The sequence below is a fragment of the Rutilus rutilus genome, assembly GCF_951802725.1.
Source record: "Rutilus rutilus genome assembly, chromosome: 3".
NCBI classification, from domain to species: domain Eukaryota; kingdom Metazoa; phylum Chordata; class Actinopteri; order Cypriniformes; family Leuciscidae; genus Rutilus; species Rutilus rutilus.
Genome location: NC_140211.1, coordinates 52,764,535 through 52,782,562, shown reverse-complemented (window position 1 = coordinate 52,782,562; position 18,028 = coordinate 52,764,535). Strand labels below are relative to the sequence as shown.

The 18,028-nt window shown below is 37.2% G+C and overlaps 2 protein-coding genes across 3 annotated transcripts in view; one reads left to right on the top strand and one right to left on the bottom strand.

The window, feature by feature from the left end:
• hnf4b (hepatic nuclear factor 4, beta) overlaps positions 1–18,028 on the top strand; it is a 457,854-nt gene that overhangs the window by 165,093 nt on the left and 274,733 nt on the right. The gene's annotated exons all lie outside the window — the stretch shown is intronic.
• Positions 1–18,028, bottom strand: part of phlpp2 (PH domain and leucine rich repeat protein phosphatase 2) — a gene marked incomplete at its 3' end in the record, with an annotated part of 60,026 nt that overhangs the window by 29,110 nt on the left and 12,888 nt on the right. For both annotated transcript variants that reach the window (XM_084404515.1, XM_084404516.1), the window contains one exon: positions 918–1,108. In XM_084404515.1, coding sequence (XP_084260641.1) covers positions 918–1,108 — 191 coding nt within the window. The remainder of the gene's footprint in view (positions 1–917; positions 1,109–18,028) is intronic.

Sequence of the window (18,028 nt, the reverse complement as noted above, 5' to 3'; positions counted from 1 at the left end):
GAATTTTCATTTTTGGGTGAACTAACCCTTTAAGTGCACTTTTGTATCATTATTATCAAGTTTTTTGTAAATATTAATTTAAGATTTGAAGTACACTATCAGTGCATACTCAATACAATTAGCACACTTCTCTTCCACAAGAGTAACACATAACTAGAAGTTTCTCCACCAGTTCTGCTTCCAAAAGATGATTTTGAAATTCACAACTCCAGAAACAAACATTAATTTTGACAGAAGAACTCATGTAAGTGCTTTAACAAAAACACATTTCCGCTTTTAAACCCTCTGGGCTGCTTGAATACTAGACATCATATTGAAGTGTATTACTGTAAATTGAAACTGAAATGACTGCGAGCTGAAAGTATTGCCTGTGGTAATCAACAGCATGACACACATACTGTACTGTCCATTTACATGAAGCCGAAAACCCGGAATATTCCTTTAAAGTCACCATGAAATCAAAATTGAGAATTCTTGTTTTTATGGAATATTGCAGTGTTTATTATAAATGATTGACCCGTGCATATCGTTATTTTTTAAATCCATGTGCCCTCATAATCTTTAATCAAAATAACCTGCAGCGACATCTCTTCTCTGATGATGCGTTTACTGGTGTGAGGGCGGGACAACCTGTCACTCACATGAGATCCACCAATAGCAAACCAGAACCATCCAACCATTCTTCCAGAATTGGAATTGATTTTCGTTTCCCAACCCTAGATATACATCACAATAGGGAAGAAAAGACTATTGCAACTTCTGTTTCGCGCTGACTTTAACTAAAATCTGATTGGCATTTGTCCTTCTCTCTCCCTTCCCTCCTCATCCTCATTCATTCACAGCTGTGTTGATGCATCTGCTCTCTGTTATCTGTTCTCGGATCCTGATGTGTGTGTGTGGGTGTCTGTGAACCCTACCTTTCCCCCGACCAGGGGTAGGATGTGCATCTTGCCAGTCAGGCTGTCCTTGACAGAGGCCACGATAAGACAGGTCCCGCAGAGGATGACCTGCCGCTCGGCCCATTTATGGAGCTGTGTCTTCCCCTTCCTGACGCTGAACACGCCCTTCAGAAGAGTCCGCTCCTGCTGGTCTGCGTTCACCGGTTTCTCTGTACGGACACACACACAGACGCACAGCAATCAACCCACTGCCACTCACAGTACAGATTGCACTTCTCAAACTAAACGGGTATATTTTTTACCATGCAGAAGTCGATGTCACAATGCAAAGGTGATCTGTGTGGTTGTCAAGCATGATTCTTTCTGTGCGTTTGCTGGGTTGATTTGTGTTTTGGGTCAATGATGTGATGTTTGTTTGAGCGCTCTCTGAGCCTCAAAGGTTTCTATGTACGGCGTGTTTTACAAGCGTTGTGAATGGCAGCCAATCACAATCATATCTGTTGAGCGCATGAATGCAATTACCCATCAGAGGTGTTAGTCAGTAAGTTAGTCAGAATCCACTTAAAACTGGGGCTGAAAACCCCACTTAAAGGTAGGGTTGAAACTTTATTCACATACTGATAGCAATCAATAATTGAAGTGGTCTACATATTAAAACATGTACATACAGTATATCTCATGTAGAAGTCTCAGGACGAAAAAGGTTAGAATGAAATTATACAATGTCCTATCTGCCTGTCAACATTTGTATTTCCATACCTCCACGCACCTGCTCGCGCAGACATCACACGTCATCAGCGCGTTCTGTAAGGCTATGCAGAGTTAGACAGACAGTCACCGAGCGCCAACAACAAACAGCAGCCGCCTTTTACAGTTCCTCCTGAACCAAAACAACGATCTTATGCTGCGTTCACGTCATGTCGTAACAGTAATTAAGCAATGGCAACGTTCTACGTTCTCAGCATGACGTTCACGTCCTCAGACTCGGATTTATGCATTTCTATGTCAACACTATCAATGCCAAAATGAATCTGCAGCAGTCAGGTGGTACAAGTAAGAGCACTGTAAGTTGTTTACATTTATTATTATTGTAATGTTATGTGCTTTGAGACATGAGGTACTTTAATTACATCTCTCGTCTCGGAACGCTTTGAAGACTCTGCCGTTCATGTGTTTTAAAGGAGGCGTGGCTTTGGAGACGCTCTGAAGGGAGGGTGGGATCTCATGCAATCAAAGCTAGCTTGCTATTGCTAGCCTCTCTGAAATTGCCTATCCTACCTTTAACAATTGACAGGACAAAATGAGGATGAGAAGTACTTAATTCAACAGTTTTTGGATTGGTACAGAAATTGGTACGAAGATCATGAAATTTGACTGGTATTGGTACCAACTACTGAAATTTTGATACCGTGACAACACTAGTCTGAAGTAATTTTGCATACTAGTGTATGCACATGACAGAACTTCCTAAGGAGCAACTGTCTGAACATCCCACACACATAAACACCCACACCCACACACACACACACGTGCACATTCATTCATGTGCTAATGAAGACCATATGTAGTGTGAAGTGCGAGCTCGCTGTGGGACGTGGAAACAGGGTTAATAGGGCTGGCGGTAAACCATGTCACATGTATTGGTCAGATCATAGTCATACACGTACACACATACACTCTCCATGGGCAGCAGCAAGTATGGAGTAGAAAAAGAGAGTAATATCTTACATGCAGACAGGCCATTAATCATTAACCAGTATAACTTGTAATTGTACAACTCGATGGTGATAGAATGTTTCTGAGCATTAGAAACAAGACATTTTGCAATCGTTATGCAGTTGCTGTTAACCATTCACATTAGATCTAAAATTGAGTGTAAACTTCACCAAACTTGTTGATTTCAGAGTGAATTAACATCAATAGCACAATCTCATTCCTCTTAATGACGAAGTACGTAACATTCTGGATATTAAGATACTGTCTCCTATTCCAGCTTAATATGCTTAAGACCAGCTCTAAGCAAACCATGCGTAGGTTGACTTCCTGAAGACTGTCAACGCTGTGACACTGCGATGCTTTTAAAACATTGTTCTGTTTGAGTTGCCTGACATATCAACTTCTGACTTTGGCTGGAAATGCCTGTAATAAGTTGTTTAGAGGAACTAGCCATGCTTAATGAATACTGTGCACATTATGCAGTACATACTGTGTACTTCCTACTATCGTTTGTAAAAATAGTATGCGACAGTATTCTACATTTCAATTTCACTAATCTTCATTTCAATTAAAACGATTTTAATAGTTTTAGTTAACAATAACAACACTGACTAAAGAAGAAAATCTTTTGTTTTGTGAAATAAGTAAATGAAATAAGCAGTGCTTTATGTTTTTTTAGGTAAATCTAACTGCATTCAGGTACAGACATTAAATCATCAAATGTAAAATAACACCGTATTCATGGTATAAATTAAATATAATTAATTGTTCAAATTAATAATCTTTGTTAAAGATCTTTTAGTGCTGTCACTTTAAGACGACTGCACGGATCCAATATAATGATACGCATCCGTTTTCTTTCTCAGTTTGTTTACGACACATAACGGACTGTGTTTACGAGGATACTCGCCAAGATGGGCTTCTTGACTTGATTTTGCATGTACGTGTTCGTGACGGGACTTAAAGACACATGCAAATGATAAGCTTTAACTCTATGAGGGTTAAACTTTGCAATTAATCCGCGAATCACATCCGTTTCAAAACGGAACCGATCAACTACGATATCTGCACATCCTGCAGTGTGACTATCCAGGATGTGCACATCGCGATATCGATGCTAAAACAATATACTTGCCAATATTTTTTGACACACATAGAAAGAGTAAAGCTTAACCCACACAAATAAACAATGAAATTGGGCAGAAATGCTTTAGAAATACAGCTCAAACTATAGTTGAACACCTCAAAAGACTGTGCTCCAGATGTTCCAGTTAGCCTGATGATTTAGTCAGGCTTTTGTCACATTAAACTTGCTTTGCTCCATCTAATTAGATAACATACTCCTCTCCAGCTCCTCTGAAGGGCGCATCAAAAACGAGGTCCCGGCTCGGATATGGGCAATACTCTCAGGTTTATTGCCGGTCAGACTAGCACAAAGGGTAGACGACGACTCTTCTTCCCTTACATCCTTCTATAACCTATAACTTCACGAGGAGCAGTGCGAGCGCTAATACAGAGAGAGTGTCTCAAGAGACTAACCACTCGCTGATGGCTCTTTGTTGAAGCTCTTTTGAGATGAGGGTCAGCGGATCAGACTCGGTGAGGGGATATGCTGTCTGGAAAGCTGCTGAGGAACAACAGACAGCGCTGACAGCCTGAGTGAGGCAGGACTCACTGTCTGATCACTGACAGCTCCAGCTCTGCTGAAGGACCACGGAGGGGCATTTCTGTGTGGGCGCCAGAGGCCAAATCCAGAATGAAAGCTCTATGAGAAAATATATACATAGAATATTTATGATATATTTGCAATGAGTTGTGGTAACAATATAAGTGATGGTTTTAGAGATGCACCATATATTGCCACCATATCAGTTATTGGGCTGAATCTGGCCATTTTAGCGGTATTGGTCGATAGTATTTTTATATATAAATAAATAAATAAACAAACTTATTTCTGCAATTTATTCTGGAATAAAAAAAAAAATCATAATATTAAATGGTAAAAGACTGTAAAAATACTACAGTAAAAACCTGTTAATTGGTTAACAGTAAGTTCCATTTATACGGTGGAAAACTGTTATAGATCATATGGGATGGGACATTTCAATTTAAAGTAAAATACTGCTCAATGTACAGTTTTTGGAAAAGAAAAAAATACATGTCTTATACTTTACAGTGAAAAACGTAAATTGACATTTAGAATTCTCTGTGTTTGATTTGATAGTTTTTCATTTACATAACTATGTTTATTTTTTCTTATCAGTTATGTACATTAGGATTTTGAGTTATCTTATGTTGTTAAATGGATGATGATTGCATTATTTTAGTGCTATGTTGCCACAGAGTTTTGTAATTTGTGCGTCTATATTTTAGTATTAACCTCAGCTTTTCAAAAAGCTACTTGTGATGAACCTTGATTCATCACGGGGCTTTAACTTTATCACCTGTGTTTTTAAGGTGGTTGTCAGTATAACAAACTATTAAAGTCCCCCTGTAGTCAATTTTATCCCTTAAAACTCATCTTTGATCACCAAAATGACATATTAAAAAAATTATCCACGCCTCCTTGCTAATTATCCACGCCTCCACTCACGCAGCTCACGGATTCATTTATTTATTTACATTATTTTAGTTAATGAAATATACATTTTACTGTAAATTTACTGTAAATGTTGCTACCGTATTTTTTACAGTTAAGCACTTCTTACCGTTTATAATTAAAGTTTTTTTACTGTAAATTTCAGTACTTTTTTCAGTGGTTATTTATATTTTGATTACCTTTGCTGTCATCTAACGGTCAATAAAAGTTGATCTTTAAACGAATTTCTAAATGAATATACATTTTTCATATCTCATTAAATTCTGTGATGCCTAAAATTACTCGTAACATTTAAAATGACTGATTTGAGTTTTTTTATTTATAATTCATTCAGATAAGATAATATGGAATTTTAATATGGCCCACTTATCAGTTATTGCTGGTAAATTTAAATTATAGCTGGCTGAATATCACTGCTTTCCCTATTTAAAATGCTATAGCAAAAAAAATAAAAATAATAATTTATATATGAACATTTCTTTGTATTTATATTTTTAACTACATTTTTTGTTCATTTTAGTGAAAAACATGCCCTTTTTATTTTACAATAGATTTTGACTGTATTTTCCATCTTGGTTTAAACATTTTAAACATGCTTTAAAATCGATCTAGATTACGATTCCTTAAAAACACAAAGCAAATGCATAAATAAACAGATATGAAATTTCATTTTAAAAAAAGAAAGATAACTTCCAAAATCACCACCCTCACGTGCACAGACACAGAAACGTGCAATGACACCAAATCTACATCAACAAACCCATTTCCATCCAACATCTAAGAAAAGTAAAAGCCAGCCTAGTCAGCAGACTTCTGACCGCACATCTCTGCTCATTCTGCTGGATGACCACCTCCATGAGTCATAGGAATCAGTGACACGAGAGCTAATCACACACCAATGCCAAAGTGCTGACGCCAAATGAAACCACCACAAAACACACACCACACAAACTAACCAATAACCTTCAGGCCAGTGGGAGAAGGCACTGGGATGGTTCCAGGATGACCAACGCAAGATCCAGCCCAAAAGAGAGACAGAGTAAACTCACAAAGGACTAATTCAGCAAAAGGGTCACTGCTGAAACGGCTCACTTCAAATACATCAGTATTAAGAGAAAAGACTGCAGATTGTGGCTGGGATGAATCCAGACTTTAAAGTGCCCCATTATGCTTTTTATCGAATATTACCTTTCATGCAGTGTGTAATATAGATGTTTGTGAATGTAAAAGTTCTGCAAAGTTTCAAAGATCAAAGTGCTTGACAAATAAAGTTATTGTCTTAAAAGTTAAAAGTCTTAAATCTTTTAATTTCTTTTTTTAGGACCTGAATCATAAGATTCGTAGCAAGTCAGTTCAAAACAGAATATCAAATCAAACATACTGTCCGTGTTTCTACACCAGAAACTAAAGCAGACGGGTGAACATGGACACATTTCTTGATTCGCCTGAAACGAATGTCACGCCATATGATCGCACTCCCGTCATTCAACCGGAGGTGCTAGTAAATCACATGACCCATGACATACGAGTGACTGTACGATCATCAAACACAGATGAGTCTATTCTAGCATGCTAAATCCCAGTGAGCTCAGCTGTCTGACATCATAGTCAGTCGAGTGAGCTGGAAAAACACGGAAAGAGAGTCTGCAACCGTACAACCCACAAGACCACAGATATGAAATAGACTTTCCTCCTGAATCTCCACTAATAGAACAACAGTGTGACCGAGTGATAATGCACTGAGATACATTAGAGGCCAACATGATATGCTTTCGATGTGGTACACAAGCGCTCAATTACATGGAGGAATCCTCTGTAATTGTAGGAGAACAGTCTGTCTGAGAGCAGATGAAAGCCTTCAGTTGTGGAAGCAGGACCCCTAAAAGTCCTCCAATCAGGTCTTCAGCACTAAAGTGGCTGCCAAACAGCAAAGACGTGGCTCGCCCACACTGGAAAAGCCTCCAGTAAAGCGATTCATCCTAGTCTCTGGCCTTCATGCCTCCAGCTGATATTACACTTGATGATGCTGTTACTAGTCCTGCCATGGGAGAAAGAGTGACAGAGACTCATGAAACCCCTCATTTTTGCACGGTCAGTAAAAGGAGGAGGTTTGAAACGCTCCGCCAAGTGTAAATGCATCTGGATGTTCAGGCCACATTCATAAGCTTCAGTCCTCCCAAACGGAAACTTCAGCAGATCCGAGTCCAAAAGAAAAAAAGTACACTGAAAAAAAATCAAATGTAGGCCTACATTTTAGATGTATGTATTTGAATTACACAGTTTAATCAAACTAAACTACCATTAATGTGATGCATATTTGTCAGTCATACATAAATGTAACAGGTTCTGATATTGTGCCCCACTATGCTACCTTTCATGCAGTGTGTAATATAGCATGTAAAAGGTCTGCAAAGTTTCAAAGATCAAAGTAAGGTCATTGTCTCCTAAAAGAAAGAAGCAATTGTGAAACGAATCATTTCCTATTACTAACCTACGTAACGATTTAACAAATTTGCATAATGCCAGCCTACGGTCTTCATTGGCTGCCTAAGAAAGACGTTTACTTTGCCCCTCAAACACTGCAGTTGTAGCTGAAGACTGGAAGGGTTTGGTTCATGTTGTCGACATGTCGAGAAGATGCTGTTTTCTGGGCTACGAAAGCAAATCCACTTTGCATGCACTTCAAAAGGAAGAGGACTCACTGATACGGAAAAAACGACATCATAGTCTCACTTTTATCACCGTTTATCAAGCACTGAGGAAGATCCAGAGCTGAAATTCAGATATGATCATAGGGGTTCCGTTTCCGACACGCGCTGTAAGCGTTAGACCAATCACAACAGACTGGGCCATCTGACCAATCAGAGCAGAGTAGGCTCTTGGGAAGGAGGGGTTTAGAGAGACCGAATCATCGAACGAACTGTTTCAGACTCTTAGAGAAATGTATATTAGGCCTTCAAAACAAAATAAAGAAACTTTAAAATAGCATAGGGGCACTTTGTTTATCATCAATAAATTAAATTTGTTTCAATCTCTACTAAACTAATTGAATATTGCTTGTTCTACATTATATTCATACTTTTAATCTTAAAAAATATTTTTTTCACAATTAACAGATTTGTGCTGATTCGAAGCAATTTGAATAAATGCATTTTGAAAATATGATTATTTACATAAAATGAAATATATGCAAATAAAAGACAAAAGACGCAACTTTCAGACGCCATTTTTATTTTTTAGCTCAGCTGTTACGGGATCGAACGCATAGGATTGTGGGATATCAAAAGCAGCGAAGTATGCATCTATGCTGCCTTCAAAAATCAATCAGATAAAGGCATCTCCGCTGACAGGATGTGACACTAGAATCATTAGCATGCAAGCTCATGACACCAGGAGACAAATGCAACAGCTACTTTCAAACCATGAAAATTATTATTCGCAAACCAATACTTCTGATTGTCTGGAAAAGCACCTGTCTCATGAATATTAGTAAGAGTTCCTGCTGACATACAGTATGTGTTGAAATCTAGTGTGACTACATCACATTCACTTGATTTCAAACCCATAAAATATAGTCTTAACACAAAATAAGCTAAAAAATAAAAATACAATATAAAAATCACATGCACCTTAAAATGAAAACTACCTTGACTTCCATTATGTACAACATCACCTCAAAAAAATGTGCTTTAGTGCTTTATGAGCCTTTAAAGAAACAAATGAACCTTTAAAATTACATTCTCTTTACAAAATTTTATTTCTTCAATGAGTTTCAGCATGGACTGGCTTCAAAGAGTTTGGCCTCCATCAAAGAACAAAGTCTCGAAATGATCTGACTCCTGCAGAGTTCAGAAATAACATCCCCCGTATAGACCAAAGATGAATAGGTCCGCTTGTTTAAACGATATAACATAGCATAGATTAAGCCTGCTCGCGGGGGGGGGGACCAGTAGGGGCGGAAATACAGGTTTACTCAGGGCTCAGCTAAGAGCAGCATGAAGCCCCGCTAATAACAAACATATAACAAAAGTGATGGACTTTGACTGAGAAATCTGTTAGTGGCATTTTCATCAGGAGTCCTTATGTAAGAGGAAAATGAATACTGACCCTGGTTTAACCCTCTGAGTCTGGTGCTGGTTTTGACCGAAAAATTTTACCTTTCCTTTTTTTTTTTTTTTTACTTCATCGGAATGGTACAAAACTTGGCAAAAGGTTTCAGCACTTACTATGTGAACACACAAAAAAATCATGGACATGATTTGAAAAGGTTAAATGGCCCTGAGTCACACTTGTACTGTTTGCGATAAAAAATGACCGCAATGGAAACGAATTGGAAGCGAAATTCATTTAGTGGAAACGTGTGGTACTGCACCCAAACAAGCTAATTTTTTGAGATATCAACCTCAAATTTGGAACAACTTGTTTAGACTTATGGTTTTAGAGTGGAACATGTTTTGGAAAATATAGAGGCTATTTCATATAAAATTAAAAAATTGGTATTTATATTTCATAATAAACTTAAACTTCTATACATTTTTGTCAGTTTCACTTTTTTCACTTCAGCAATAATCTTCCAACTATCTTCTTAAAGTCTGTGATCCAAAGCATTCAAGATTCATGACAGTTTAAGTTGTAAAATAAACTTTTTTTTAGAAAATATATTTAATATATTTTTTTATAAAATATAATTTAGTACCATAAAATCCTCTAAAAATACAAAATGTTAAATAAAAAAACCATTATCGAACTAAAATAGAACATTCTTTTCATTGAAATAAAAAACAAATCTGCTACACGAGCAGCATTATGTCAAGCATGCAGCTGAAACGCGACAAATATAGTAGACATAGACATATCACATTTAGGTCACATGTTAAAAATACACATGCTGACACTAATATCTGTTAGTGTTACTTCCTATTTCCTGCAACTGCATTCAAATGAAGGTATTAGTTCACAACAAAAGACTGATCTCAATAACGAAGACATTATTAACAAGCTACACATTTGTTGCCAAATGGATTGTATGCCCTCTCTGATTTGTCTCAATTCATTTCACCAGACCACAGATTCAACAACGCACACTGACAAAAAGAGCCAAAAAGTATCATAATACTATCATAATAGGTTTTTGAACATACAGTATATCATGTAAATATGAATATGAATATATTTCAGATTCCCAAAACAGGAAGAAAAAAAAGAAAAAAAAATGTCAGGATTTTTTAAATGAGCAAAACATGGTCTGAATACGTCTGCATGCGCTCTAGGTCTCACGATTCTCCGTCTACTTCCTGAACATTACCCCTGAAAGTTAAGGCTCCTCGCAGATCAATACCTTATTAGTGGCTAAATCCAGCAGCACAGATGATTTATTTTTGTTAAGCCACAGCAACAGCCAGCGGATCCCATTTCAAGAGGAAATTTGGTGCAGAAGAAGTAGAGCTGGACGATTAACCGTTAAAAGATCGAGATCTCGATTCAAACACCCACACAATTTTATTCCTAAATGCCAAAGATTCAGCTATGCCTATAAAACCTTTAAAAAGTTTGATCACAGCGAACATTCAAATTTGCATTTTCGCTGTCACTGACATGAGTATTATGTCACTATGTACTATAATGTAGTACATGTAGTTACGTAGGCTAATAGGAATGAATCAGCTTCGCAGTCTTTTCAAACACACAGTATCGTTATTTATGCGTTACAATAATTCTAATTAAATCACAGAAGTACTGGGATGAAAGTTTATAGTTCAGATATAAACACTGATGTCTATGATAGCAATTGAAAGTAACTTGACACGTCAAATGAAGATCGTATCAATTACATCGTTACACCAGTAGGTGGCGACAAGTGACCGTTAAATTAGTCATGGAATCATTCGTTCAAGAGATTCATTCAAAAACGCTGATTCATCCAGGAATGAATCAAGTGAAGTCTTTATGAGTGAGTCATTGAATCATTAGTTCATTCAATGACTGTAGTGACCTCTAGTAAATTACATTTTGTTTAGTTGTCTATTTAGAATCATGATCTCTATTTTTTAACCAAAACATTGTGATTCTCAATTTATCCAGAATCGTGCAGCACTAAAAAAAAAAGGAGGAGTAAGGACTACAAAGAAACACCCAACCACGCAGGACCAGTCCAGTACTCAGGGTCAGTTTTTGCCTTGCAGTGTCTCTTGAGTCAGCATTTAGCGATGTTCACTCCCTCAGATTGTTCCATGACCACAGCAGGATTTTTTTTTGAAAGAGGGAGAGGACTGAGGAAACTGACTAATGTGTTTTCAGAAAAAACTATCTGTAATCAAACACTCCATAAATAAGCTCTTCAGAATTTTAAGAACATCCGTGCACAAGAATACAACATTTAAAGAGGCCATATGGTGAAAAAGACCATGCATCTACTGAAAACCAAGGTGCAGTAACAACTTAACAACTTTCTGATATCAGAAACCCTGAGTGTTAACATGTGACTTCATTTGCAGGCTAGTGACGCCTCTTTGGTGTTCAGCAACGTGGCAGTCCACACAATAAGAAAGCGGTAGTACAGTATCTAATGAGCATGGCCTGGTAAGATTTCACAATTTGATTCGATTTACAAGCTCTCAATTTGATTTTGATCTTGATTTGATTTGATACAATATTGATTCATTTAAAAAATATTTCAACTAGACTCTCTCACGCTACAAATGAAGGTTCCAAAAGGGGGTTTTCGTAGCGATGCCATAGACAACTTTCATTGAACAGTTCTTAAAATAACCTTTTTTTTTGTCTTAGCGTGAACTGAAGAACATTTTAATCATCTTAAGAAATGTTTTTCACCATAAAGAAGCTTTTGTGGAACGGAAAGGTTCCCCATGGACGTTGAGGTGAACCATAGATGCCAATAATAAGCTTTATTTTTAAGAGTGTAAACAAATCTTTCTCAACTAATGCTGAAAATAGGGAACCCTGTCCGCTAATATTCAAGGTTAAAATTAACAACAGAGCTCAAACTATTAAATTCAGCTGCGAATAATAAATACTAATATTGTAACTGCACATTTATTTGAACTTTCTAATGATATCTTTATGATTCTACTTCCAATATGTTGTTAAAAATAAACATTCAAACGCTGGCTGTCATAAATATTTTATGACAAATTTATTGAAATGTATTAAATTAAGACCTTGCTAACAGGTAAAAAAACAAAGAATATGTAATATAGTGTATCTTTTTAGCTAAATTCTCTCCTCTAAAGAGTTTTTTGTTTTTTTTTAAGCTAACTATCAAGCTATCCACATTGAATGGCTTGCCTGAGGTAAATGTAGCATTTCGTGACATACCTTCTGATATTAATTTAGGTTTATTTTGTAGGCTACTAAAAATAGTAGTAAAGAGGAAGATACTAAGGAGGAAGTGCCATTTGAACTAATCTGTCACAGCATGTAAAAGAGCGTCAAAGTGACATTTATCGTTTAAGTTTCATGAAACAATTGACAGAATTTGAAAGCTGAGACTTTGTTTTATAACAAAGTAATATGGGGTTAGAATTGTTGCATTATTCCAAATAAATAGTCCAATTATTTGCAGATTTGTCTGTACGTCTTGACGCTAGAAATGTTTCAAAAATCCACAAATGCATGCTGGGATCTACAAATGCACAGGAAGAGATTCACAAATGTCAGGCAGAGTTGTGTTTGTGACAAATCAAATTTTAGGAAATATTTTTTTTTATTTGCAAATCTCATTTTTATTGATTTGTGAATTTTATTAGTTTCTGTGAATCACTTTACATTTATTTGTGAATTCAATCTATTTTGAATAATGCAACAATTCTAACCCCATAAGGTAAACCTAAAGGTTTTAGCGATTATTGGTTGGGAGAGCTTTATTTGCACATCAACTGAAAACAGAATAGACTAAAAGATTGATCTTGCAGGTCAAATTATGATTATGTCAAAACATAACCAACACCACCTGATCAACTTTTCTCTTTGTTCATCTGAGAGTTACAAATGAAATACAACAGCCAAACAAAATCTAAAGTTAATGATTTAAGGGTCAAGAGCCCAACTAAAGCAAACACTGATCACCATAACGGTGTCTTAAAAAAATGGATTTTCTCATTTGGTGATTCTGCTCGTTAACATCAGGTGTCTTCAATAATGATCAATCATCACTCAATGAATCACTTAATTAGCTCATTAACTTTAACACTCATATTTTAACACTCTTGAGTCTGGAGCCATATAAACTCCCAGGAGAGTTCATTTAACAATGGAGTTTTTGCTGTGTGGGATTAAAGAATCAATAGGTTTGTTAAAATGAAGATCAATTCAAATCAAGAATTGACTCTCACATTGTATGGATTCATACGAAATGGTTTTCTCATGAGATGAGTGTTTGTCTGTAACGAACGATAACCATAATGATAATTATGTGGCATTCGCACAAACGCGCACTTAAGTTCTGTCTGTCGTTTTAAATGCTCAAGCTCTTTAAAGCAGGATGGATTCTGATTGGCTGTCAATGTTTTTATCGTTCATCAACTGAAAAAATTAATTGTGAAAGTGTTTCCAACAATATCGTTTCTCTGTGCCATTTTCATTATAGTTGCGGCGTGGACTCCGCTATTCTTTTAAATTTAGAACGATTTTTAAAACTATTGCCCTGTTTCACAGACAAGGCTTAAGTCTAGTCTCAGACTAACATGCATGTTTAAGATGTTTTAACTGAAAGCTACATGCAATTACATATCTTAAAATATGTCAGTGCCACTGTTTTGTCTCAGGATGCACACCAATAATGCTTTTTTTCCCTAAGGCGGGTTTAACAAAAACAACTTAAATGTCCTAATTTAACTAGGGCCTTAATCCTGGCTTAATCTAAGCCCTGTCTGTGAAACCAGGCCTATATCTTTATTGTTAGTTAGTGTCTTTGGTGTGAACGGGCCTTTACTCAGGTCAGGAGTTTTTAACCACAAAACGAGTGGCCAAATCAAGCCAGCACTTAAGCCACCAGCCTGAACTCACTGTGAGGACAGTAATCTCTCTCTCTTTCTCTCTTCCTTGATTTATCTAGGCATTTGAAGAGCTCCAATGAAGAGTCCAAAAGTCCAGCTGCCACTCAACTGCGATTTCCACCAACTGGCCAACAAACACCTTTGCTGAAATGAGATATTCCTGAGATACTGAGGCACAACTGTAAAATTTATGACATCATTTAAGACATTTTACAACATCACAGATAGGATTTGGCATGATCAGGACTGGAACGGTTTACAACTAAGAGCTGATACTACTATTAACGTGTATAATTTCTCTCCAATAATTAGTATTGTATCACTCTTTCATTGCACAGTAGTTCAACACTGATTCAGGGATACGGACATGCTCACTCATCCTCAAAATATGCATTCATACTGTATTTAACACATCACTATCACTGAATCGCTCGCGTACAAGTGGAAATCACATTGGATCACATGAAACATTATTACCGCAATACCGTGTTTATATTTTTATTGCAAGGAGCTTTCTGATTTTTAGCAGCTTCGCTGTACCTTGAACCTCTGCTGCGAACAATTACACAATGATACACCTTACAAAGATAAAGGCAATTTCATCACTGACACCTCAAATTCACTCTGCTCTACATCTGTGATTGTCTACGCACTATTTATTCTGCTACATAACATGTAAACAATATTCATCACACTGGCTGCTTCAGTGTGTACTATATATAGTATACTGTATCAATTCAACACAAGAGAGAATTCTTTCACACACAGTATGAGTCGCAGTCTGACACGTTTCTCCACCCCCGTTTGATTGACAGGACACTGATTGTAAGCCCTGATCATTAGCTGTTTTTTAACAACCGACGGACGATAGTGAAAATAATTTCTTTTATCGGCCGATACATTAGCGCATCCCTAGTTTAAATTTATATTTGCAATTCACTGAACTTTAAAGAGATTTTGATCCACTTAAGTGGGACTTAAGTCAACTTTATATGTAATTTCATAATTGCTTCCATTTTCTTTGAAAAACGGTTAAAATGTACTGGCAAGTATTTATGGTAAACTAAAATATACTTTAATGTAATTTCTATTGAAACTTTTATGTCATGTGTTTAAATATATTTTGAAACTACACATTTGGAATGATGAAGATGCAATTTAGTAGGCTACATTTAAAATCTATTAAAAGTAATATCGAAAAAAGGTCCTTGCACACAGAGTCCGCAATTTTCGTATGCGTTTTTTTGGTATTCGTCATTCGGCGGCTCTGAATTGTCAAAACACCATTCAAAATGCTTGCTACGGATGCGAAAAACACAGAAAATCAAACCCGATCCGAATTTTTTTATGACGGACGAAAGTTTCGGTTTTAGAGTTTAAACGTTTATTTTTTAACATGCGAAAATTTTGGACGCGCATTTCAGACTCAGAAGTGTGCAACGACCATAACACTTTAAGAAACCGTCACGAAAGTCTTAGTTCTAATTATTAATTATTTAAATATCTAATTTTATTAAGTTTTAATAATATTATATTATCTGCAAGTAGTTTTTTATTTATTTACTTAAGATTTGAAGTACACTACAAGTGCACAATCAATACACTTAAACACAAAGAATATCATATCCACATAATTGTTTTATACCTAAAGAAATTAAAAGTACTTTTCATAAAAATGCAGTAAACTCACATTTGTTCTATTTGTTATATCATGGAGGCCGCCATGTTGAGATCAAATAACCAGCGTCTGTCATAACCTGACCTTCGCATGGTTGTTAATAAAATATTTTAGTTAATTTCATAATGCTTTAGCTATCAATAACACTGAAGTACTCTTAGCTGTATTTATTTACCACATTTAACAATGTTCAAATCTAAGCTGCACCAGATTTCCACAGATTTTCAACCTAATCGGCACATAAAACGCATCCATAAAATCCATCTGGGCCTGATCATGGGTAAAAATAATAGGATCTGTGAATTATGAAGCTCTAAATATTTTTATTAAATAATAAGAATACTGAATGAGACACAATGTGAGTGGAACATTCAGCACCTATAGGTATGCTAACATGGTCATGATCACAAATAGATTTTCATTTATTCTCACATGAGAACCAAAACCGTCAGTTCAAACGCAGTGCAATTTGTTATACCCATGAAACTGTAAAGCCTTGCCATGTAAAATAAACACAAGTAAAAATCAATATGTGGCATCAGTAGACAATGCAACATTGTGATAAAGTACTATTATAAAACTATACGATATTGATCGTCCTCCTCACCTCTGAGATGTAGGGAAGGTTGTTTGGAGGGTTTAGGACAGTGAACACACAGAACTCTATTCCGCTAGTCTCACCTGTCCCCGGAGTCACAGTGTACAAATGAGGAGGATGCAGGTCATCTGTTCAGTCTCCGTGGCTATATATCAGGCGGACGTGCAGGACTGTACCTCACCACTACGGCCCTGACAGGACCTGAGGATGAGAAATGGTATGTCTCCGTTCCTCGGCGGCCCTGACAGATGGGCATTTACTCACTGCCCCGGACCAAGGGGAGCCGTGGGTTACTCAGGCCCGGAGAGAGTCTGCGTCTAACAGCCACTGCTTAAATACACTCAGGAAGGACATTATGGAGGACACATTCCATATGCAAGGAATTTTCATTTCAATTTTTATAACGCTTTCCATTATGTAATGCGCATAATAATACGCACGATTATTATTACAGCTCATGCGCAAGGTTAGGTACAGCATCTGAACCAATGTTATTTACTGTATATATGAAGGTAAGGAGTGGGTGTGAGAGAGAGGAGGGGAGCGGTAATAACCAGGACCGGCAGCGTGTGATGAGGCACACCTGAATCTAATGGAGCCTCCTCACCGCCGCTGTTAAATATCAAGCGTAGATCCCGTTAGTCAAGCTCGCAGACTCTCAGCTGATCCACGTCTACCTATAGGAATACGACGCCTATCACAGCAACTAATTACCCTCCTCCATCCCCAGCTCCTCCTCTCGTCCAGTCAGGATATGGCATTCTGATTCCCCTTTGAATCAGACTAAATTCTCGAAATATGTTGTACATTACAATATTTAATAATGATATCTGCAATACATTTATGTTGTTCTGTTCTGTTTACCCTAAGGGGGGTTTATTGCTGCTCTTCCTGCTCTTATCCATGCCAGGCTTGCCCTGAACAGAACCACACCGCCAATCCAAACTGTATGCTAATTGTCAATCGTATTTGACGATAGTGGTCCTGACAGAAGCGGAGTGTGCCGCTCCTCGAGAGACCGGTCTCTTTTCCCAGGGCATGCATGCTGGTGTCCTCGAGGGGAAGGGAAGCATGGAGGGATTCCCTTATGGGAAGACCGCCTTATGGACTGAGTCGCCGAACCCGTGGTCCAGATGGGAAGCAGATGTTTTGGCCGACAGGTTAGGATGCCGGGTCGCCACTCCCTCTCGTCGTGGCCTCAGGGAAGATGCCGAGGACAAGCGCGTGTGGCCACCGGACCCCAACCCCTTACCTAGACCCATCCGTACTGAACACTGCCACTCCTTCACGATACCCCGGCACGACAAAGACAACAGATCCCCTGTTTATTTGGACACTTCATTCCCTTTTTGGACATTATGTTTTATTTTTTGTTAAAGTCCCCCTGTAGTCAATAGTTGTATCCCTTAAAACTCATCTTTGATCACCAAAATGATATATATTTAAAAGTTTTTTCCAATTCCTATCCTAAAATTCTACATGCCTTAAAATAGCTTGAATGTAACTCTACACCCTTGCCTCATT